Source organism: Balearica regulorum, chromosome 1, assembly GCF_011004875.1.
Source record: "Balearica regulorum gibbericeps isolate bBalReg1 chromosome 1, bBalReg1.pri, whole genome shotgun sequence".
NCBI lineage: Eukaryota > Metazoa > Chordata > Aves > Gruiformes > Gruidae > Balearica > Balearica regulorum.
The window spans coordinates 199,328,497-199,352,687 of record NC_046184.1 but is presented as its reverse complement, the minus strand read 5'-3'; the positions used below and the strand labels follow the sequence as shown (position 1 = coordinate 199,352,687).

Genomic DNA, 24,191 nt, shown 5'->3' with positions numbered 1-24,191 from the left:
AGCAAAAGGAACCTGTACCACTGACTCTTTCAGTTGCAGTCCCCTTCCTCATGGATTTTACAGGTTCCCTCTGTCCCAGAGCAGAGTCCTGTACCTAGACCATCCTCAACAGATGTTGGGCTGAAGTTACCATTTAACAGTCATCAGAGATGAAAAGTCTGTCATCCAACTCAATGCTTAGCCATCTTCCCAGAGAGGTTTTGCAGTGACTAGTGTACACCTCATTGCAATGTAAGCCTATTATTTCTTGTCCTGTTGTCAGTGGATGTAAAGAGAAATATCTTAATCTTCTTTGTATACTCAAAGAGTGCTGTTGGGTCTTTCCTCAGACTTTTCCAGGCCAACTAATTTATTTCAAGCTTTCTTCACACGTTCTGTGTTTTAGTCCTATGTTATTCCTGACTCCTGGATTTCTCCAGCTGATAAATGGGCTTTTGGGGCAGATGGCACCCCAAAGTAGGGTCCAGATAAGGACTTTAAGGTGCTAAGAAGAGTGGAAACATTATTTCAAACGTCTTATTTTTGACAAACATTTAATTCATACCAGTATGATACTTTTCCAAGTCAACAATGTTGACTCATGTTCCACTAATGATCTACTACAAACTCCAGCTCTTCTCTATGAAACTGTTCTCTGATTCAGAACAGGTCTCCATCCTACACTTCTGCAAGTGCTTAGTGTTTCACAATAGTAGCATTTAGTCCTTCCTAACTTCTCAAACTGCTTTTGTTAAACCATTTCTCCTGGTGATAAAGATCTTATTGAATTCTATCTTCCCCTGTACCTGCAGCTCCTCCCAGCTGCATACAGTTTATCCCATTTGGTGGATCCTTACGATCTGACAATGAGTCATTAATGACTATTTTACTGTTATACACAAAAGCTTTTATCATGGCATAGGCAGAAATCATTCCTGACAAATCCATGTTGCAATGTCTCAGTCTTCTATCAGATAACAGGGAGATAATGATTTAGGTAGTTTGCTCCTTTGTGTCTGTGTGCACATATGTGCGGGTAAGTGCATAGACTGTTTTTGTTTATTTGTGCTGGAAAGATTGTTGAAGCTATTTAAATTGTGTATTAAACACCCAGTCCTTGGAAAGGATGCAACACCTAGGGCAGGGACATGACTAACTGTAAGCAGACATTACACTAATGATGCAAGATATAATAGGTTTGAAATCTTTACCACACAATAATTGTAATTATTTTTTTTTCCTGGCACCTGTTGCAATGATCTTAACAAATAATGCTTGATTAAACTGTTCTGCTCCCTGTGAACATGACATAGTTGTCACCTTTATCCTTCAGTTTGGGAAACTCAGAAACAATGAGATTCAGGGTTCACTCTGTGTACTAGGACTGCCATAATACTTTCAAATCAAGTGAAAGAAGTCTTGTGACAAAAGAAATGTTGATAGTTGGATACCAAACAGATAGCAAGTTTTCCAGTCACCCTATCAAAAGAAGGTGCAGCATTCCTGCTAATGTGTGGGTCACTTAGAGGTATGGGAGGAATTTTTATGTGTTGTCTTAAAGAAAGATTGAACATCAGTAGAAAATGATCTGCAAAACACTTTTAAACCAAATTTCATGCTCACAACTTAAAGTTTTAAGACTGCTATTGTCTTTCCCAGCTGACAAGCTTATATTACCATAATTGCCAAGACAACAGAAAAGATACACCTCGCCTAAGCAAGTAAGCCTGCCCAGCACTGCTTGTCCACTGGCAAAATGCCACCTGCTTCAGTCCAGTGTGACTGCATTCACACACTACAGTATTCATTATCCTGAGTACTGTGCCGGGCTGTCAGTGAAATGCTGGTTCTTAGCAGCATGCAGAATATACCCTGCTGTTCGAAACATTCATCCACATCCTGCAGTGATTCATAGCTCAACTGTAGAAGTTCTCTAACAGTTCACTCAAAATGTACTTTCCTAAACTGTATGTCATGTTGATACTTTATCACTCCTTTACCAGAAAGGCTTATGCAAACATCTGACTAACTGGTGGTATTCTGAGAGGATATCTGTTAGTAGATGACTTACTTACTTAGTAAAATACAATGAATTGAGCATAGAGCAGGCAGGTGTAAAATAATCATTGAGTTAGTGGCAGTGATTTAATGGGCAGAAAAAGGGAAAAGGTAGGTGCAATTATGTGGCCAGTTCTGAGGTTGAATGCTATGGTAATATGGGGGGACCAACCATAGGAGAGGCAAGCTATGTTCTCAAAGGTGGAAAGTTGGAGATGTGACTTGTTTCCTCAGCTGGGGATGCTGATTAAAGCTTCATACATTTCCAAACTTAGGTTAGAAAGCCGTGTTTTTTGGTGGCTAGGAAGGCTTAGAGAGAAAATATCCAGGTCAGAGCTGGGACAACTTTACAGAAGAGAAATATAATCTGTAAAAGAAAATTACAACAAGCTGGGTTGGTCAGATGTGGGGAAAAAAGTGTATGTACCTCCTGGACTATCTTGAAGATAGTCATTGCCATTAGTCTCAGCTCATTAAGCCTCAGATAGTTACCATTACTCTTGCCACTGTCTACAAACAGGTTCAAATGACTGTATAATAAGCAAGTGAAAATCTAAAGAAACCTGTAATTAACACCCAGGGTAGTGGCTGCCCTGAATATCAGTACAGGTGATGACAAAATACAGTGCAATTCTTTGAGTGTGATTTTGTTGCCTGGTAAAACACATTAGCCTAACTTGCAGGGGAGGGAATTATGATCAGGGGAAAAACAGGTTCATTTTCACCAAGTTCACTTTGTAGTAAAGTGCTCTTAGCTGTTGCTCATTTGCTGCATACACTTTTTACAAAATAAAGCAACTTTTAACAGTGTTGCTATTTCAAATTGAACCTCCATGGTACAGGAGTGCTCTTCTCTGCATGGACCATACCATTTGACTTTTATATTCTTGCTGTCAGATAGGAAATAACACAGTACATTGGCTCATGATAACTGTAAAACACCTGAAGGATATTTTTTATTAATTTTTTTTGTCTAAGAAAACCTTTAATAAAGGTCTTAAATACAGACTTATGGTTTCCTTTTAAATTAGGGTATTTTTCTCTAGCTGGGTCTATGAGTTAATAGCTTAGTTTCCTCCCCCACCCCACCTTTTCTGACAAAAAATGTTTGTAGATTTGGTTTCAAGGTATTGGATGAAATTTTAGCCTTGATGAAGCCAATGGTAAACTCCTGGTAACTTCAATCACAATATAATTCTAGCCAGTCTCACTCCTACACTTCCCAGTTCTGATACCACATTACTTGACACTTTATATCCTGGCTACACTAGACTGTGGGCAGTAAGGAATCAGCCTCCCTTTTAGTCATGACTTCAGACTTGGAACCAAGTGCCAAAAATGTAGACACTTTTAGTGTATTTCAGGAAAGAGCACGCACAATTCCAACACAGCATTGTATTTTAATCTGTATGAAACCCACTTGTAGGCCAACCATGCAATGTAGCACACAGAAACAGGTACAAAGGGCTTAGTTCCTATGAAGTATCTGAACTTTTTTTCCCTAGAAAGCAGCTATTTACTCAAATTTAACATACACAGAAATCTCACAGACAGTACATATATCCTGCTACAGCTATTACAACCTGATGTTACAGTTCTGGATTGAAGCCCTCTCTTGGCCACTTCCAGACACTTCTGCTATTTCTACCTTTTTTTCCCCTGTGATAATCTGCTTGCCTGACTGCTAGTTGAAGGTAATCTCATAGTGGTAGTGTGACCAGTTTTGGTCATTCCAAGTTCCAGTTAAACTCAAAGGCAGGCTGGGAAAACAAACTTTCTCCCTTATAGAGCTGGTTATGTTATTTATTACCAACCTTTTCCAGCTGCAGTTCTGCTAGTACAAGGCTGACTTTGCACGTTTGATTTTGCACATATGTGACCTTCCACTATCAGCTCCTGCAGTCTGCAGGATCACAGGCAATGTAATCAATTGAAAAATCAACCTGCAGCAGCAGGCTAAAATCCTTCCAGTAGCCCTTGGCTATTAAATGTAGTATTGGTGCATAGATTTTCCATTACGGTAAAGAGATTTTCATTAGACACATTAGGTAATACACAGCATGTACAAGTAATACAGAAAACAGACACCACAAGAGTGCTTTAATTATAATTTCAGACAAAAAATAAAAATCCTGTTGTTACAAAAGAAATGTAATACTAGAGCACTGGGAGTAGATAGTTTGTTCTCTTCGTACTTGTACACAGAACAATGCAGGAACTTTACCAAGCACAAAACTGATATGTGCCAAGCTTTGTTCTTCAGAGTTGAATTAAGGATGTTTTCACAGTCCAAGTTTCCAGTTCAGCTCACTATTAATCACTTTCTATCTTTTTGTTCATGCTTCCGAGGATGGTGTTTTTCTCTTTTTCTTGCTCCCCTCTTAGATGACAATTTCCACCTGCAGGCAAGTTGTAACACTGGATGTAGCTCACAAGCAATGAGAGCCTGCTTATTCTCCGCTTCCAGTGCACAGTGAGGGGTCATGGGTATTAATTAATGCAGCTTTATTTACTCCAACATTGATAAACTTAAATGTACAGTAAAAGATGGATGCAAACAGAGAAGGTGAGATAGTGCTCACTCATTTTGGGGTAAAGCCAGTTATTAAAGCTAAGGAGGAGAAATAGCCAGCTTTCTAGACGTGGGTTCAATGGGCAGGCACTTGGGAAATAAACCGTGTTGCCGTATGTGCTGGTGTAGCCACCTATGACATGCATAAAATGTGTTTTCAGACTGTTTTCAGACTACTTTGGAGAGACAAGAGCAGACTGACTCACATAGTTTTTCAAATTAGTAATAAACAATTCACACCTCAGCAATGTGAGCTTTAAGAAAAATAGCAAGTTCCTCCTCATTTCTGATTGGGTTCCTTTGCTATTTTAGCTCTGTAAGTTGTCTGTAATTCCTGCTAGACCTACTGTAAGAAGAGGAAGGGTGATTCAATCTCACAGTGGGGAATGTCAGAGAGATTGGAAGTGGTTTGATGGACTCGCTTGAAAGCTACCTCAGATAGGGAGAAGGTTTTATGAGAAAAACTGCAGGTTGGACAGGAAAAAGGGACTGATGGAAGGAGCACTAGTAGGTGCAATCTACTGCATATCATGCTGGAAGTGTTGAAGCACTTCTTTCAGATAACAAACAGAATGAAACAAGGCAATTTTTCTTGGCTTTTACTGGAAAAAACCCAACTTTTAAAGGCACACAGCTGAAGGAGGCAGGCAGTAAAAAGTCTATTCATTGAATAAAATAAACTGTACTGAGGTTTTTCACAAAGTGTTTGGGGAGAACAAGAGAAGGAGGAAGACAGTTGCACAGCCCCCACCTTCTCCAATCCTTTTTTTCACCTGACCAAGAGAATGAAAAAACAAACATAATTCCTCCCGCTGCTGCAGCCCCTGTGAGTGTGGGGAGGCAGCACTGACCTGATGATATTCACAAGCAGTTGAGACTGGCCACCTCCAACCCTGCAGGAGATGTTCCTCAGTACAGGTGAGGAGATAAAAAGATAAAACCCATTGCTGGTGCCCAGCAGAGCTGATAAGTACTCCATGGCAATGCATGCTGTGTCCTAGCCCTTTTCCTTGCTCTCCAGAATATTTAAGAGAGAGAATAGGACACTTGCTATAAACACAATCACCTCCCTGTCTTCTTCCTTTTTGCAAGCTGTGAGTTTCCCCCCAAAACCCTTCACCCTACTTTTGACCAAAACCCCTTGTTATTGGCTTGCCTCTGAAGATGACACAGTGTGTTTGTGATTCCTGGCTCTCCTCTGGGCACTTGAGCTTTCTCTGGGCCTTTCCACTCCCACTTTTTGCAAAGTGACTCTGTCCCAACAACAGTATCCCAGCAGTAGGCATACTTGGAAAAGCTGCTGCCAGAAAGTTGTTCTCTCTATTTGTAGATGCAGGAATACTGAATTAGCTCATGATCTTTAAAACCTGCCTCAGTGGCAGCTTCCCAGGGAGGCTAACATTTCTAAAACGTGAATGAACTTTCATTTTCATCCTTTTCCTCGAGTGTGAAAATATTGCCAATTGTTTTCTGACACCTAAGAAAGTCTGAGGGAAACGGGGAGCTAGAAAATCCTGAAACTGGGGAATTATTTTAAAACCGTTGTTTTCCTGGGTTCTTTCATGCAAATTTTTATCACTAGGTAACACAACTCAGCCAGATTCAACATCATGCAGATCCCAGACACAGCAAGCATGAAAATAGTAAATGTTGTTTTCTCAGTGGGCCGAGACACAAAACAATCCACTACATTGGGGCAGGGCCATGCACTGCACTTCACCAGGCGAGGCATCTGGTACCCATCATACATGTAATAGAATACATACATGAAGACTGCCTCAAAGACTACCCTGAAGAAAATGCTGCTGGTGTACGTCCACCACAGGGGGCCCCGAATGTGAATCTTCTCATTTTTCAGCTCTTCAATATCAATTTTCTCACCATTTCTGAACCGCCTTTTCTTCTCATGCCTGGTGTAAGCTACATGCATGGCCACCAGCAGTGCAGGTGTAGAAACAAAGATCAGCTGCAGGGCCCAGAGTCTGATGTGAGAGATGGGGAAAAAGTGGTCATAGCAAACATTTCTGCACCCAGGCTGAAGTGTGTTGCAGACAAAATCTTGTTGTTCATCTCCCCAGACTCTCTCTGCAGCCACAACCAGAATCATGATACGGAAGATGAACAGGACTGTGAGCCATATCTTCCCGATGCTGGTTGAGTGTTTATTTACGCCTCCTAAAACGGCCTGCAGACTTCCCCAGTCCATCTTCTTTTCTGTGTCCTTTTACCTGCTGGATGACATAATACACCAAATGGTCAGCTTTCAAAAGGGTGAAGAATCAGCTCTAGACCTTCTATGAATGAGAAGACTTCCTAACACTCACTCAAGAGTCAGGGAAACACAAATCATCTTCATAAATGTCACCCATAGGTTTATGGATTCAAACAGCTTATCAAGCTCTCTCTATATGATGGGACAAGCATACCTTGTTATATTTCTCAACAAGGCTTTGGGGAGGAAATAAGTTACATCTTCAAATACATTTCCTCTGTGCGTTCTCTATGCCCTCCTCCCCTTTCTTGAGATATTTCCCTTTCTGTGATTGACTCTCGTGTTTTGCCTCTCAATCTATTTTCCAAAGCAATAGAAATTATTATCACTGCATGAGTTAAGGCCACACCTAGACAAAGTAGAGATTTCTACTTCTTGATTTTCTACTCTACTAAAAGAGTAGTTTTCATAGGATTTCTTTGCCAATGCCACAGCCCTAGAAGGCTGGGCTGGTGCTTTCTTTGCCTCCAAGGTAAGTACTACTTTGCCTTCTTCAGTAGAAGCCACCACTCCTCCCAGACACCTCTAGCAGACCTCCAAGGCTTTCTGCTGTAGCTCAGACACGTCCCTTTCTCAACAGGCCCTTCATCTCAGAAGTACAGCGTTTCATTTTGCCAGCACTGCTGAGAAGCCTCAAGTCGGCTCTATCAGGGCTGCATGCACATATAGCACGAACCAACAGGCAAAGGAAGATACTGCAGAGCCTGCCCTTCCACATTCATTGCTATCTCATCCAAAAAGGAGACAAGCAGAGCCATAGAGTTGGGAGGAAAAAGCCCTCAGCTAAAGAGTTTGTGTTGATTTTCTAGATGCTATCACACCCCAGCAGAATAAACACGAGATCAAACTTCAGGGAAGCTCCATTTCAGCTTTCCTCCTTTCCTCCTGCTCTTGAAAACTAAAATCCATATTCTTTGCTCCTTTGAAAGTTAAACGTAAGTTTTGCTTAAGTCAGAATTCAGTCTCCAGCTTTCACTGATCACAGCCATTTGGAAACGATCATTGAATCAGACAAAACACTTTGAAACCAGAGCTGGGAACTTGTATTGCTGGTCCATCACCTTTCAGGGCTAGGGCTCAACTTTGCTGTGTGGGAGAGCCACAGTGGCCACGGACAAGAGCTCCGTCTCAGCACAGGCTGTGTGCCGTGGGCAGAGTATGGTACCTTGCAATGCCACACTGGTCAAAGTTTTCAAAATCTCTCCTGCTCACATAACAGAAAAAAAAGGGGGGGGAAAGAACTTCTCTACCCTGATGTAGTTACAACACAACTAAAGGACTAACGTGCCCCAACACATACCCTTGGTACGAGGGCCTAGCTTGTACAGATAAGCCTTGAGGCAACAGGGAGAGGTCAGTTTTACTGTGACGAGGAAAGGTGAAATTGGGTAAGACAAAAAAAAAAAAAAAGCTTTGAGAGGGTGGCTGGAATTCTTTAGACTTCTCATGTTTTGTCTCTGCTGAAACTGGCAGCATTTTATGCAACTTTTTACATTGACCTAAACTCTAAGCTATGATCAGATACCTCCATCTTTCTGTTAAGAATTCCTCGTGTCTGTTGCATAGTCATTAAAGTCAATGAAACCTTCATAAGCGGTTAATCAGGACTGAGGGAAAGTATTTGAAGTGCATATCCCAGTGGGATGAACAGCCTGGGCTTCAAGCGCAGTCTCACACTGCAGTTCTGAACCAGTGCCGCAAGTTTTGGGGGGAAAAACCCCCACATTTCTCTCTGCTCATCTGTCACTACAGGAACACTGAAATTGGCTGTGGGGACTGAGTGAATCTACCGGGACACTCACCCTGCCAACCAAGACACCATTTATTGGAAACCACTCGAAATCCCATTTCGTGGTTAGAAGCTGGACGCCCTGAGGCAGCTCCCAGCCTATCCCTCCCTCTGCGCCGAGCTTTGCTCCCGCTGAAGTGCAGAGCGGCAGGACCGCCGGGGCGGGCACGGAGCCCGCAGCGAGCCTTTTGCGGCGGGAAAAGCCACGGCCGATCGCCATGGCCTCCTGTCAGTGACACCCGTTTGCAAACGCCAGTTTTGGCTTTGAGGGCCGATGGCGGCCAGCCCCAACCCAAGCACGGCTGCCTCGCCGACAGGTCCCCGCAGGCAACTAGGGCAGGGGAACGCGGCGTGACTACCCCGGCCCCGCATCGCCTCTCCTCTGCCTACGGCCGTCCCCGATCCCAGCCCCGCCGGGGACGCCTCCGGCCCGGGCCCCACTCCGGCACACTACACGGATCCCGACCCGCTCGGGGGAGCGCACAGCCTAATAATCCCGATCCCACCGCTCCAGCACACGGGAGCCGCTCGGGACCCTCACCTGGCACAGCTCTGCAGGGCACCCGGGACGCGACCGGCGCGCCGCGCTGCGCTGCTCCGCGCCGCTCCGCTCTGGAGTTCGTCGGTGCCTGCGGAGCGGCCGGTCCCAGCCTAGCCGCCCCGGAGCTTTAAGGTCCCTCCCCGTTCACCTGCCGCCGGCTTTAACCCCTCCCTTGCCCGCCCCTGCCCGCTCCGGACTCCTCAGGCCGCCCGCGGAGGCGGTGGGGCGCCCGGGGCGGGGCGAGGGCCGCGCCGGATGTGGGGCGCCCATCCCCGCCGCGGGGCAGGACCGAGGGGCTCTGCTGTGGCAGCGGGGGCGCCGGGCAGGTCCCGCGTGGGGCGGGAGCTGCGGGGGGTCAGAGCGGGGCTGCTGCGGTCCAACAGCCTCCGGTGCCTCCCGCCGGGAGCGCCCTCGGGTTCCTCCGGGACGTCCTTGCCCAGAGCCCTGCCAAGGGACCGAGCATCGGGCAGAGTGGGCTCGGTACCCTGCGAGAGCGGCCCTGCGCCGGGTTTGATTCCCAAGTGTTAGCAGAAATCCTGTGGGTCCCTCCGGAATTGCCCCCAGTGCCGTGGCAGCCCGAGGAAATCGTAACCGGGGGCCAGTTCGGACAGATAAAATGCAGGTTTCTGTCGAGTGAGGCAAGGCTGGAGAAACACCTCAGAGACCTTCTTAGATGGCTTGACCTTGGAAGATTAGGAACATATAAACTAACTGCTAATTTGATACAAATTGAATGATCGTGGTAGCCAGATTTAGGCATAGCAAAGGCAGCAGGCAGCTAAGAAGTAAAACTTATGGTTGTTTTTCCTTTGAAATCTTGTGCGCTTTCTGACAACTGTAAGAAACCTTTCTGGTATCCTCACTAGCGGGCACACCCTTGATTTCACTGCTACTGCGCAAAGGGCAGGCTAAAGTTCTTTTCGTGAGAGAAAATAATCTAGCAGAAAGTATGAAGAGTGAATCAAAGTTACTTGCCATGTGAAAAGTCACTAGGTGTTAATTTTTTGGAGCTTGATCTCTGTTACTAACAGATTAAAAAATTTAAGAGGCCTCTTCTAGTTATAGTGTCCTTTAAACCCCATCTTTAAGGAAAGTTTCTGAGGATGGAGGTTATGGCCAGTCAGGCATGAATTAGTTGGATCAGCGCTGCAGCCCTCACTTTGGGCTTTGATTGTAAAGCATTCCCAGCACTGCTGTCAGGCTCAGGTCTGCCTCACACAGCCTGCACTTCTCCCAAAGCATCCAACCAAGAATGACTGCTATTAAATGACGCTTGACTACAACACAGTAAAGAGTCTTTGCTTTTTAAAACACTGTGACCAAAAATCCTACCGGAAAAGAATGCTGTGTGTAGGAAAGCTAGAAGGTGGTGAAATACTGTATATATGACTTGTGAGATAATAAAAACTTGTCTGAGTATATAAAGTACTGCTGACAACGGTGTGTTTGTTTCTGTATACTGAAGTAAAGATCTGTATGTTGCACTTAGTACTGAGTTTGGTTTTATGAGGCGTGTCTGGAAGTAGAAATGCTTTCATCAGTAGGGATTTAAATAAAATTTAAGCCGGATTGAGTAATTTGTATAGGTAACAATCACAAGAAACTAGAACTTGTGTGTGTATCTGCAAAATGGGAAAGTGAATTTGGTTTTGCTCTCAGAGGTTTAGAAAATGAAGTCGCATATCTAAGATCTTTAAATAATCTAAGAATAAATGTCTGGAAGAATCAACTATGTTTTATAAAATAATACCCAAGTTTGATAGTGGCAAATGTAAATGCTTGAAAGAAATCCACAGCTCGTGTTGCTCACTACTGCCACAGCGTTTTTCATTTACAATCAAACAAAATCGATGGTAAAACTGAGTGCTACCTTTACTTTTCTTTGTTTTTGTTTGCTTGCTTGTATGTGTTAGAAAGTACGTAATGCTTTATTTGGGAAGGAGAGGAGAGTCCTGGCGAGGAATTCTGACAGAGCACAAATCCAGGGGTGCAAGCTTATTGCCTATGCTTTGCTTAACGTGCGGCTAGTTGGCAGCGGGGGTGAGAGCCAAGTATTAACAACCCTGGCATCTGTAAAAGTTCGGCTGTAAGGAGGGGTTATTCTGGTAGCATTGAAGGTGATGAATGTTACAAAGTGTGTATATAGGCACAAAACATTGACTCTTGTGGATTGTGAAGTAATGCAAAAATAAAAGCTTTGTAAAAACAGGAAAATAAATACTGTTGTAACTTTCTCAACACAGAAACAGGTTCTAGCTTATTTCAAGATAGCAGAAATCTTGGCATCATCTTCAGTAATGTCTTACGGCATTCCAAAGACTGTCTCTGCATCTCTTCAGTCAACACCCCCCAGGCACCTCCAGAGGCTCTGTCTGGATCTATACTTTTTATAGCCCTTGCTTCACTCTCTGCTTTGTCTAACTAGGTTTTGATGTCACCTGTATCTGGATTATATAAATATTTAGTATTTATCCCATATATATCTCAAAATCCACAAGATGCTGGAGTAATTAACTCAATAGCTTAATTATGAGTGATGAAAAAAAATGTTTCATTTACTGAAAACCTGCTCTTATATAATTTCATGGGACATCGCTGAGCCCTCACCATTGGGAGTAATAGCTAATTGTCTTTCCCTGTTCGTCCCCTCCACGAATGCATAAACTCCTGTCATATCCTCTCTCCATCCTTTTATTCTGTGCTGAAAGGGCTAATTTGTTGAATCTGTGCCATCCAGGAGCTGGTATATATCTTTATTATCCTTTTCACAACTTTTTGTGCTTTTTTTACGAGAGCAGTCCAGTACCTGCACAGTTTATATATGCACAGAGCAATGCTTTCTGTTGCATTCTCCATCATTTCCTAGTAATTCCTATTCACTTGTTTTCATTCTTCAGACACTTCAAAGCAATGGCTTGACTTTTTCATAGTCATTCCAAGATGCTTTCCTAAGCATTTCTAGAAACTAGAACAGTACCTCCTGGGGTATATATATGCCCATATACTTTAATAGATGTACTTTGGATTAATTTTCTTACTGTGTATCAATTTGCACCAGCGGACACTGAAGTCCATTTGCCATTTTATTATCCAGATACTCACACTGGGTAAGATCTTCTGCTATTCCTCATGGTCAGGTTTTGACTACCATGAACGATGCGTTTTATAACGCAAGCATTTGGATTTTTGCTAATTCATATGTGTAGCAACCTCTTTATTCATAATTTTTGCTTAAAATGAGACTCTGTCAACACCTAAAAGCTTACTTGCTACTTGTCATGCACAGCTGATGTTAATCAACTGGAAATGCAGCTATAGACTCAGATTGTACTTTGGAAATAGGTTTCATTTCTTTGAGGCTGAGCTCAACATGTGTTACACCTGACATTTTGCACTAACATCAGCAATAAAAGCACCTTCCCAGTTCAGCTCAGCATGTGTAACCAGTTTGTCTCTGTGTTTACTTTTCAAACACTCGTTTTAGTCATACTAAGACCAAAAATACCACACTTGCTTAAGCTTTGAGCAAACCAAGCTTTGATATCTTTATATGCATATTAGTGTCTGAAATAGGTACCCAGCCGTTATTTTCATGTTCACTTTAATTGCCCTCCCAGCCTTTAAAAAATAAGCCTTTGTCTTTTATAGAAGTGTTGCCTGAAGTGTTGTTGGCAAGGTCTGGCTAATACAAATACATGGTTGTAGCAGCTCAAATCCATAAAGCCGCAGCTTCCATGTCTACTCTACAACATTGAATTGTGTGAAGCTTACACAGCCACCGTGTCCAATACACTGCCTCCTCCCTCCCCGCACAGAAGAAATGGGCTCATGTATCATTTTCAAGGAACATTTTATATACAAAGAACAAACTTTTATTGTTTGACAGAAATACTTTGTTTGCTACTTCATCATCTTTCAGCTTTTTTAACAGTGAAATGTTGATTTGATAGAAATACCACTGTGGTTAAGTGCTGTAGGAGGAAGATCAGAGAACGCGAGGCTGGTCTGAGTGTGAGAACAGCACTCGGTGCTTTTTAAACCCAACTTAACGTAAGGGCTGCAAAGATCCTGGTTTATATCAGTGTTGCTGCAGGTCACTCTCACTTCTTCGGCCACAGGCATGGGTCCCATAATCCTTACAGTCTCCAAAAGCTTCTCTGTCTGACAAAAAAGCTTAAGATCACTGAAAAAAGAAGCCAGTACAGAAGATACCAACTTTTTTTGTGTGTTCACTGCCCAGTTCAAACAATTCAGGAGGCTTCTGGAGAGGGACACAGCACCTAGTTTACTTCCATGAGCTAGAGCTGTCTTCTACCAGACTGTTCCTTAAAATTATTCTCCAAAGTTACTCCACAAAACAGCGTGGCTCCTGTCTTTTCTGTTGGTGAAATCTTGGCTGTGCATGATAGCAAGGAGGTTAAATAGGTTTCATCATTTCATAGAGCTGTGAAAAAAAAATCAACAAACCCAACAGTGTGACACTTTAAAACGACACTTAAAGTGACACTTTCAAGTGTCAGTAGCTGCCCACTCCCTTGTTTCACCCCCCTGTGGCAACCAGAATTTACTTTGTTAGTGACTGTTTGCCTTTTGTCCCTAATTCGAACAGATTAGCATGGTTACCTCAACTTCCCAGGTCCTTTGTCCAAGTCCTGCAGCTCCACAGACACCTTCTCAGGGCAGCCGCCTCTTCCCTCACGGTGGGCACCTGGCTGGCCCAGCTCGCTTGCCCCAGCCAGCCTTGCAGCTCACGGGGCTTCCACTGCCCCGAGCTCTGCAGCCCCTGGCCCTGCTTATGCACAAAGGCTCAAATCCCTTCACAGGCAAAACAGAGTTGGTGGGTAGGACCCATATTTCCTATCTCTTGCTCCAAAAAAACATTTTGGGAGAGTGTAGCAGAGTCTCGTGTGAGAGAGGTGGTACGATACCTTTTCGCAGAGTGGGTCCCGTTTCACCAACAGCTGTATCATCAAGATGCACCATAGGGCCAGGCACCGACAGACAGAGGAGGGTTTATAAAGGAGGGTCATGATTTTCTTTGCTTCTGGGAAGGTGCTTTTCACTCTCCCTCAGAAATAATCTCTCCCCAAAGCAGAAGGATGTAGGGTACAGGCCAGAGCTAGGGGCAGACCTCACTTTTCACTGAGTCTCACCCTCTGTCATGCATATTATGGGTATGTAAATGCACTATTAGAGTTCAGGCAAAGTTTGCTCTGGTTTGCAAAGAACACTTTAATCTTTGATGCTTATCTGAGGAGGTTTTGTTCTTCTGTATCTCTTGGAGCACACAGAGCACAGAATAAACCCCCATCAGTTTACTTATTCATAGATAAAAGCCAATGAGAGAAATTGTTTGCAAATGCTGGAGCCTGGGGAGAGAAATTGCTAAAGGCAGTATTGATGGAGCAGCCATAAAGGCTGCCAAGCACAAAGGATAGTGCCAGTGAAGCTTGAGGAGAGGCTGGATGCCAGCAGTGGGAGAAGGACCGATCCTGTCCACCCCACGGAGGGAAGGGGAAGACATGGGAGGGGAGCATTGGAATTAAAATTTCTGCTGTCAGAAATTTTGTTGGACTCAGTGACAGGAGCTCAAGGGGAATGGAGGGGAGAGCAGGCGGCATCCGAGAATGATGTATGATTCCTCCATGGCAAGTGGGCTGGACTCACACATTTTACATTGTTTTAGTTCAATCCAAATAAAGTACATTCTCTTGTTCCTTCTGTCAATATTCAAATCACTGACTAAGTGACTAATCCAGCAGTTTGCTGAGGTCTCAAGTGCTAGTCCTGAATCAGATTAAAAACAAGCTGATTCAGTAATGACCTGGTAGCACCTATGTATACATCATATTAACTAAGTCATTTCTTGAATGCAAATATACAATGGGAAACATTTCCTCTTGCTAAGCTAATCAGAGACAAAGGACTTGATCTGGGTTTGGGAAGGAAGAGTCATGAGGAACTAAGGGGATGCAGTTAAAATCTCATGCTGTTGAAAAAAAAAAAAAAAAAAAGAAAGCAGTGGCTATTACAAAGAGCTTTCCAGGCAGAAGCTACAGTCAAGCCCACACCAACATGTTCCATCAACAGATCTGTGCTGGATTATAGGTGTGACCTGGAGATCATGTGTCTGTGTGGTGCTCAGTCAGCTGCAACTGAAATAAGGACAAGTCAAATTCTCAAATGCCCACTGTTTGCTTTTTCATGCCCTAGTTTTTCTGCATTCCCCATTTTTAGACTTTTTTCCCCTGGCAATTCAGCTACTTGTCAAACAGCACCTGTCACTGATCCCATCAGATGGCTCCTTCACATGTCAAAGCCAAGCAGTTCTTTCTCTATTTGTGGGTATTCAAGAACAAGGGCTCCATCACCACTGAGGGGTGAAGACAATTTAGCACTCTGCAAGGGGGTTATGCAAATAATTTGGAGAATGCTCAAAATCTGTTGACTTTTGGTGGCTATCTATACTCAGTGGAGCAGATTAAAAAAGAGCACAGTGTGACAGAGTGAGATAGTGATGCTGATTGGGGAAGATCTACAGCTCCTGCAGAGGTCTTGGGTGCTGAAGCACACAAAGGTACGTGCAAAGCTGGCATTAGTGCCCCTGTGCAGAGACAATACCGGGGGAGCTCCTGTCATGACAGAAAACCAAGCAAGCAGCTGCATGATCGAGCTTGGCTGTTGTTAGTCAACGGGCAACAATTTGGAGCTGGAAGGTCAACAGAAATTGTGCAAGACTCTGAGGCTCTGCATTGTACAGGAAATAATAAACTGAAATGGGCTTCAGGAAGACCTATTTGGCTAAGGTCCACCAAGTATATAAGGAAAAAGGGTATATTCCCAGATTATACTTGTACTGGGAAGGTGAACGGAAGCCTGCCACATAAAGTAACAGAGGTTGCATTTAGAAACTAGAAGCCATGCACACTTCTAAGGACACAAAATAGGTGAGAGAGTAGTATCTGCCTAGATCTACTCCTCGTCTTTGGGAGTAGTGCTTTTTGAGTGACAGCTATGGTTCATCAACGTCTGTGCTGGACAGCAAACAGCATTAAGGAAGGATTCAGATACCATCTGCTCACTGATGTTCCACAAACTTGAAAAGATACCAGTGATGATCTATACGCTACCTCATAACTAAGGTAACATAAATGTTACCAGCACAGTGGGAGAGTGAAGTCAGCTTGCTGGAATGATTCTGCTGACCTGAAACAACCAGACACAAAACCAAACTGCAAAGCACACAAAAAAGCTGTTGAGTTGAGGGCAGCTTCCTTTGTCAGAGGAAGGCAGATCCTGCTTAGCTGGGGTTTGGGGGAGGTGGGGCTGGACTACAGCTTGGAAGGACTCTTCTGAGTTCTATGGCATATGCAAACCCCAGGTGAGTAGCACAAGTCTCAGTGTATTTGATATGTAAAACCTGATAAATAAGCACACGAGTAAAATCAGGGGAAATATATATTGCTAATATAAGTTAACAAAAAACAAAAGAACTTTTTACTAAAATAATTCTTCTGGAGCTGACTAAAATGTTCATGGGCCAGTAAATGTGACCCTTTTCATGCCCAAATTTTTATGGTTTTGCTATGTTCCTTTGCTGCATTTCTACAGGTGATAAATATTCAGTAGAAATAGATGGACTTTTAATATTTAAGGGCTAGATAATGACCAATGCTTATGATTTATGACCCTCATTGATAACTTTGGTCTACAATTGGAGATAACAGCTAGGGATTGAACCAGCAGTTCATGAAAAGAGTCAGTAATTTATGACAGTATCATTGTGAACAGCCACAGGAAGGGTGAAGTGGTTGTCGTTTTGTATTCATCAAAGTTTCATAGCCCTTGTCTGTAACAGGTTGTAAAGGGATAAGGATGTTGGCTCTTCCCCAGCTTTGTGCAATAAGAGGTGGAGAACACTTTGAACATGGCAGTATCCTTGGGATACAGAGGCTGCTGGTGAAGAAATCCCTGGAACTCTTCCCTTGGTAGTCTTAATTGTCTGTCTGCTATTTTAGGATCTCCCTGACATCCTTATGAACTTTACATTTGTGGTTCCCAGTACTGACTTTCCCAATAGATCCTTTTCCTTGCCTGAACGACAGTGTCTTTTCAGCCCTGTCACTCTCCCCAATCTTTTTGTCAGCAGCTGCGATGAGCTGGAAAAACTGAGAACTTCTCTGTTGTGGTTTAGGCCCAGATGGCAGCTGAGCACCACGCGGCTGCTCACTCCCCCCCCCCCCCCCCGACTCCGGTGGGATGGGGAGAAGAATCAGAAGAAAAAGGTAAAACTTGTAGGTTAGGATAAGGACAATTTACCGGGACAGCAAAGGAAGAAGAAAATAACAGCAGTAATTATAAAAGAATATACAAAGCAGGTGATACACAATGCAATTTGTTCACCACCTGGAGGCCAATGCCCAGCTCAGGGACCCCTCCTCCCAGGCCAGCCGCCTTTATATGCTGAGCATGATGTCATGGTATTGAATATCCCTTTGGCTAGTCAGCTGTCCTGGCTGTGTCCCCTCACAGCTTCTTGTGAAAATGAACTCTATCTTAGCCAAAACCCAGGACATTATCCACGCCTTTTTCTATACCACCTACATCATGCCCAGATCCTACACTTTCCAATTAATCACCACCACTTTTTCTGTCTTAGAGATGTATAGAGAGATAGATAGATAGACAGACAGACAGACAGACAGATATACAGACAGACATATACATGCAGATATCATTCCCTTAGTCTATGGGCCATCCATCTAAAATGTCTGTTGAGTTCATTTAGTCCATGACTTTGGGCTCCATCTGTCATTACAGTCTTTCAGGGCAGGAGAGATGGTGTGTGCTGCTGGATTGTTACATGCTGCATCTGGAGCTCGCGGCTGGTGTATCTGGTGTGGCCCAGGCCCACGGTCTGCAGGTTGAAGATGTCGATTCTGAGGAAGTTGCTGGGCACCAGTTGCTGAAGCCGGTTCTGGTTCCATCATCACTGCACTTTGCTCAATTTCATCAAAGTTAATCCTTCATTAATTTGGGTGATTCTTACTGTAATACCATTAATACAGCATACAGCAATTGTAGTGATGACATGCAAAGGCAGGGTTATTTAGCAATTAACATCATACGGTTTAATTTATTGGCTATACTCACCCAAAATCAAATCCCCTTGAGGTACACATCAGACTTCCCCATCCTTCCACATCACTCACCAAGTGCATCCAGGTCCTTGAGCAAAAGCAATCCCACAGAGGGGTTTGCCTTTGCCTGAAGCAGGGCTAACCCAGACTGTCTTCCCCAACATATTCTTCATGTGCACTATGGGGACCTTATCCCCTTCTACAGTACGTGGAAGTTTTGATTGGGCAGGGCCAGCTCGATTGGCAGATCCCCTAGTGTTAACTAACCTTTGCTAAATGTGTATCCCAGTGTTTGAGGGTCCCACCACCCATTGCTCTCAGGGTAGTTTTTAGCAGTCCATTGTATCGTTCAATTTTCCCAGAGGCTGGTGCATGGTAGGGGATGTGATACACCCACTCAATGCCATGCTCTTTGGTCCCAGTGTCTATGAGGTTGTTTCAGAAATGAGTCTGACTCAGTTCTTTCTGGGGTGCCATGTCACCACAAGACTTGCTTTTCAAGGCCCAGGGTAGTGTTCCAGGCGGTGGCATGGGGCACGGGATATGTTTCCAGCTATCCGGTGGTTGCTTCCACCATTGTAAGTACATAGTGCTTGCTTTGGCAGGTTTGTGGGAGTGTGATATAATCAATCTGCCAGGCCTCCCCATATTTGTATTTCAGCCATCGTCCTCCATACCAGAGAGGTTTTAACCACTTGGCTTGCTTGGTTGCAATGCATGTTTCACATTCATGGATAACCTGTGCGAGAGTGTCCATGGTCAAGTCCATCGCTCCATCACGGTATGTTGCATCTCTTCCTTGATGGCCTGAGGTGTCATGGGCCCACCAAGCTATAAATAATTCACCCTTATGTTGCCAGTCCAAATCCACCTGAGCCACTTCAATCTTGGCAGCCTGATCTACCTGCTGGTTGTTTTGATGTTCCTCAGTGGCCTGACTCTTGGGTACATGGGCATCTACATGACGTACTTTTACAACCAGCTTCTCTATCCGGGCAGCAATATCTTGCCACAATGGGGCAGCCCAGATGGGTTTGCCTCTACGCTGCCAGTTGCTCCGCTTTCACTGCTGTAACCACCCCCACAGGGCATTTGCTACCATCCTTGAGTCAGTGTAGAGGTAGAGCACCAGCTGCTTTTCTTGATCAGCAATGTCTAAAGCCATCTGGATGGCTTTCACTTCTGCAAACTGGCTTGATTCACCTTCTCCTTTAGCAGCTTCTGCGAGTTGTCATGTAGGACTCCATACAGCAGCCTTCTACCTCGGATGTTTTCCCACAATGCGATGGGACCCATCAGTGAACAAGGCATATGGCTTCTCATTTTCTGGCAATTTATTATACAGTGGGACCTCTTCAGCATCTGTCACCTCCTCCCCTGGCAACATTGCAAAGTCTTTGTCTTCTGGCCAGTCTGTAATAATTTCCAGAATTCCTAGGTGACTGGGGTTTCCTGTTCGAGCTCACTGTGTGATCAGTGCAACCCACCTACTCCATGTAGCATCAGTTGCATGATGTGTGGAGGGGGCCCTCTCTTTGAACATACAGCCCAGTACTGGCAATCAGGGTGCCAGGAGGAGCTGTGCCTCAGCACCAATCGCTTCTGAAGCAGCTCGAACCCCTTCATAGGCTGCCAATGTCTGTTTTTCAGTTGGAGTGTAGCAGGCCACAGATCCTCTGTATCCCCGATTCCAAAACCCCAGGGGTTGGCCTTGAGTCTGCCCTGGTGCTTTCTGCCAGAGACTCCAGGTAGGGCAGTTCTCCCCAGCTGCGGTGTACAGCACATTTGTTACATCTGGTCCTGCCCAGACTGGCCCAAAGGTTACTGCATGAACTATTTCCTGTTTAATTTGTTCAAAGGCTTGTCATTGCTCAGGGCCCCATTTGAAATTGTCTTCTTCCGGATTAGGTGATCGAGAGGGCTTACAATGAGACTGTAATTTGGAACGTGCATTCACCAGAAAGCCACAATGTTTAAGAAAGCTTGTGTTTCCTTTCTGCTAGCCATTGGAGACATAGCTGCTATTGTGTTAATCACATCCATTGGGATCTGATTACACCCATCTTGCCATTTTATTCCTAAAAACTGGAATGCCCTGTGCAGGTCCCTTGACCTTTACGTTGTTTTAAGGCAAAACTGTCCTTCAGAGGGATTTGGACTATTTCCTTTCTCAGAAACTTTTTCTGCTGTCTTGCCCCATATGACGGTGCCATCAATGTATTGCAGGTGTTCTGGAGCTTCACTGTGTTCCAGTGCACTCTGGATCAGTCCATGGCAAATGGTGGGGCTGTGTTTCTACCCCAGGGCGGTCGATTACATGTGTACTGGATGCCCCTCCAAGTGAAAGCAAAGGGTGGCCTGCACTCTGCCACCAAAGGGATTGAGAAAAATGCATTTGTGATATCAGTTGTGGCGTACCACTTGGCTGCCTTTGACTCCAGTTCATATTGAAGTTCCAGCATGTCTGGCATGGCAGCACTCATTGGCGGCATGACTTCGTTCAGGCCACGATAGTCTACTGTCACCCTCCACTTTCCGCTAGACTTTCGCACTGGCCATAGGGGGCTGTTAAAGGGTGAGCAGGTTCTGCTGATCACTCCCCGGCTCTCCCACTGATGAATCAGCTTATGGACAGGAATCAGGGAGTCTTGGTTGGTGCACTATTGCCACCGGTGCACTGTTGTTGTAGCAATTTGCATGTGTTGTTCTTCAACCTGCAGCAACCCACAACAGAAGCGTCCTGTGAGAGACCGGGCAAGGTAGACAGCTGTTCAACTTCCTCCATCTTCAAGGCAGCTATGCCAAAAGCCCATTGGTTCCCTTTTGGGTCCTTGAAATACCCTCTCTGAAGGTAGACTATGCCAAGGATGCACAGAGCCTCTAGGCCAGTCACAAGGGGGGCATTTGCCGCTCATTCCCAGTGAGACTCACTTCAGCCTCCAGAATAGTCAACTGTTGGGATCCACCCGTCACTCCAGAAATACCAATGGGTTCTTCCCCTTTATAGTTTGATGGCATTAGGGTTGGGGTTGGAGTAGCCACAGTGCCTATTGGCCTGTTTTCCCTCTCTTCCCCCTGCTGGCGCTGCCTAATATAGAGCAGTGTTTGGTAGTGGCTAGGGCCCAGCACAGTGCAGTAAGTTGTGCCTCTTTGCAATAGCTACAGCATTTTCCTTTCAAATATTCTGTCACTTTGTCAGGCTCCTGTAGTTGTTTGGGAGTGAAGTTCCAAGCCATTGGAGGTGAGAAGGTCTCTAGATACCTGCTCATATTCTTCCATGTGCTATACCACCCATGATTATCCAGCCTTGGGGCAGATCTCTGGGTGGTATTCTTAAAACATTTTTTGTAACCTTAAACAAGACCTGAAACACATTCAGGAGACAGACCAATGGGAACATGCTGGCTTGAACGTCCCAAGGGTATTCAAGATTCTCAAAAGCTGCTGTAACCAGCCTGAAGGAAAAAGGGGAGGTGAGAGAGTGGGAGAAAGTATCCCCCCTGCCATCTTCCCCATAGATTGGGTAGGATTATTAATCAATTCCAAGAGATGTTGTGCGAGGTATGGGCATGATAGCAATGCCACATACAAATACAAGTTTAACTTCATGACCAGTGATGTTATCGTATTATAAGTCAATATTACACAGTACAGAAAAATGAGAATCCTCATTCCTGTCCCAGAGGTGATAAACACGGCCGTAGGGAATACATACAGCAAGTAGGGGTTTACATAACACAACCATGTGACCAAACAAAACACCACTGTGACCAGCGACTATTTAACTAATATAATAAATGTGTATAACAAATTTGTTTTGACACGCTCTGGTCAGATCTGTTGTCACCTCAACCCTTTGAGCCCCTGTTGGGTGCCAAAAAGGACTGTTGTGGTTTGGCCACAAGCAGCAGCATCCCCTCCCTGCCCCAGTGGGATGGGGAGGAGAATTGGAAGAAAAAGGTGAAACTTGTGGGTTGGGACAAGGACAGTTTACTAGAACAGCAAAGGAAGAGGAAAATAACACCACCACTACTTGTAAAAGAATATACGAAGTGGGTGATACACAATACAGTTTGCGGTATGGAATACCCCTGTGGCTAGTTTGGGTCACCTGTCCTGGCTGTGTCTCCTCCCAGCTTCTTGTGAAAATTAACTCTATCCTAGCTGAAAACCAGGACGTTGTCTCACTTCTGCATTTCTTTTTATTGAGGACCAAGAAGTCCCTGGTGTGCAGAATGCTCCCAGAGAGAAGAAAGGCTGTTTCGTGGGCCTGAGTCAGACAGTGGAAGATGACTTTAAGCTGTCTGGGGAGAGAGTTGTACTGGCTAATTTGAAAGGAAAAGATAAGTTGCAGACTGCCAGGATGTTCCCTGAAAGATCTCTCCAGGATTTCTGTGCAGCTGCAGGTGCATTTGAGCTGCACAGAACCAGGGAAAGGAGCTCAGGAGGTTATCAAGTCTACATTTAGACTGAATCAGTTGGATTTGGACCAAGCCCAAACGGACCAGATCATTCAGGAGTGGAGCAGGAATTACTGCTATAATTAATATAAGGAAGGAGTCCTTGATTTCTGGTGGTGGACCCCCAGGGAAGGTAATGTTCCAGGCACCAATGTCTCTGCAGCTTGTCTGCTAATGGCAGAAGTCCCAGCAGAGCCCATGGCAGAGAACTGTTGGAAGGGATCTTGCAGATATAGAAGAAACAGAGCCATCATGCCAAGAAATGGCAAAGAGCCACACTGCATCCTCTCAGAAATGCCACTGAGATTGTTCCTAAGCAATGTATGCATTCAGGTTTAGAAAAACTCCAGGCAGAGACAAGAAATATCCCTTTCAACCAACACCCCAAGGGAAGGAAAAATGAACCCCTTGGGTCAGGAATGTTTCTGCCTCTGGTCTCTACTTTATTCAAGTATACCATAAAGGGATTTGCTTCAGGCAGGGAAAGGTGAATGTCCAAGAAAACCACTGTCTTTTGCAGTGTTTGCATTACCCGTGTACTCTCAGTACTTACTGCTAAAAGTTAAGGGCTCCAGCTAAGCAAGTATTTGGTAACTTGTTGGCATTTTTTAATGGGTCAGTAGGTAATTCCTTTTGTTAAGAAATAAATTTCTGACAGGTTGCTGGTCCCTGTTGTTTGAGATTTTTTCTCAGCACCAAAATGTGCCTGCTGCTAAGTGGTTCCTGTATTAACTGACTTTTTAATGAGTAAATGGTGAGTGGCAGAATAAGTTGACTATGAAAAAAAAAATCTATTCCTTTGTTATCTGACTACATAAAAGGGTAACATTTTGAAAGAGAGGTTGGTGGGATTTGGAGCACCCTCAAGGGGAAATCCCCAACCCTACACTGAGTGCGTGCAGTGTTGCATTAGCTGGGTTTTCCTTACCAGATCCAGCTCTTGGCTCAGCCCACAGCTGCACTTGGCCATAGCTCTGTCCTGCACCCTCCTGTGCCCCTGCTCCCCAGCACAGTCACATACACTCACGTGTGTCACACAGGATGTCCACAGCTGCCGAGAGGGAGATCATAGCTGTGCTAGGATGCCCTCCAAGAGAGCCCCAGAGCAGCTCCCAACCCTTTTGCCAGACTCACTTTTGTCCATGCCGCTCTGTCTGATCCCAGTGGCAGCCCCGGGCTCACAGTCCTTCCGCTGCCTACACCTCGATTTTTCTCTCATCCCCATCTGTGTGTGCAGCCCCTTCCCAGTATGGCACTGTGAAGGACTGGGATGCCTTTCCTGGTCAAGGCAGCACAGGGGAACCGAGTGTTGGACTGCCTTGGCACACAGTGATGCCTGCTTTTTTTGCAAAAGTAAAAAGCAGGAAAAGGCCACTTCCC

At 44.7% G+C, this 24,191-nt stretch overlaps 1 protein-coding gene across 1 annotated transcript; it reads right to left on the bottom strand.

Moving 5' to 3' along the window:
* Positions 1 to 5,619: 5,619 nt before the first annotated feature.
* On the bottom strand, positions 5,620 to 9,352 carry LOC104631235 (gap junction beta-6 protein). The gene is made up of 2 exons (XM_075742224.1): positions 9,212 to 9,352; positions 5,620 to 6,840 (listed from the first exon to the last, which is right to left on the bottom strand). Exon 2 carries the CDS (start codon positions 6,813 to 6,815, stop codon positions 6,138 to 6,140), a length of 678 nt encoding a protein of 225 aa, XP_075598339.1. The 5' UTR covers positions 6,816 to 6,840; positions 9,212 to 9,352; the 3' UTR covers positions 5,620 to 6,137.
* Between the last annotated feature and the right edge of the window lie 14,839 nt (positions 9,353 to 24,191).

Bases quoted from the DNA above. Each gene is read 5' to 3' on its own strand.
- LOC104631235 (XM_075742224.1), bottom strand. From the start codon at position 6,815: ATGGACTGGGGAAGTCTGCAGGCCGTTTTAGGAGGCGTAAATAAACAC.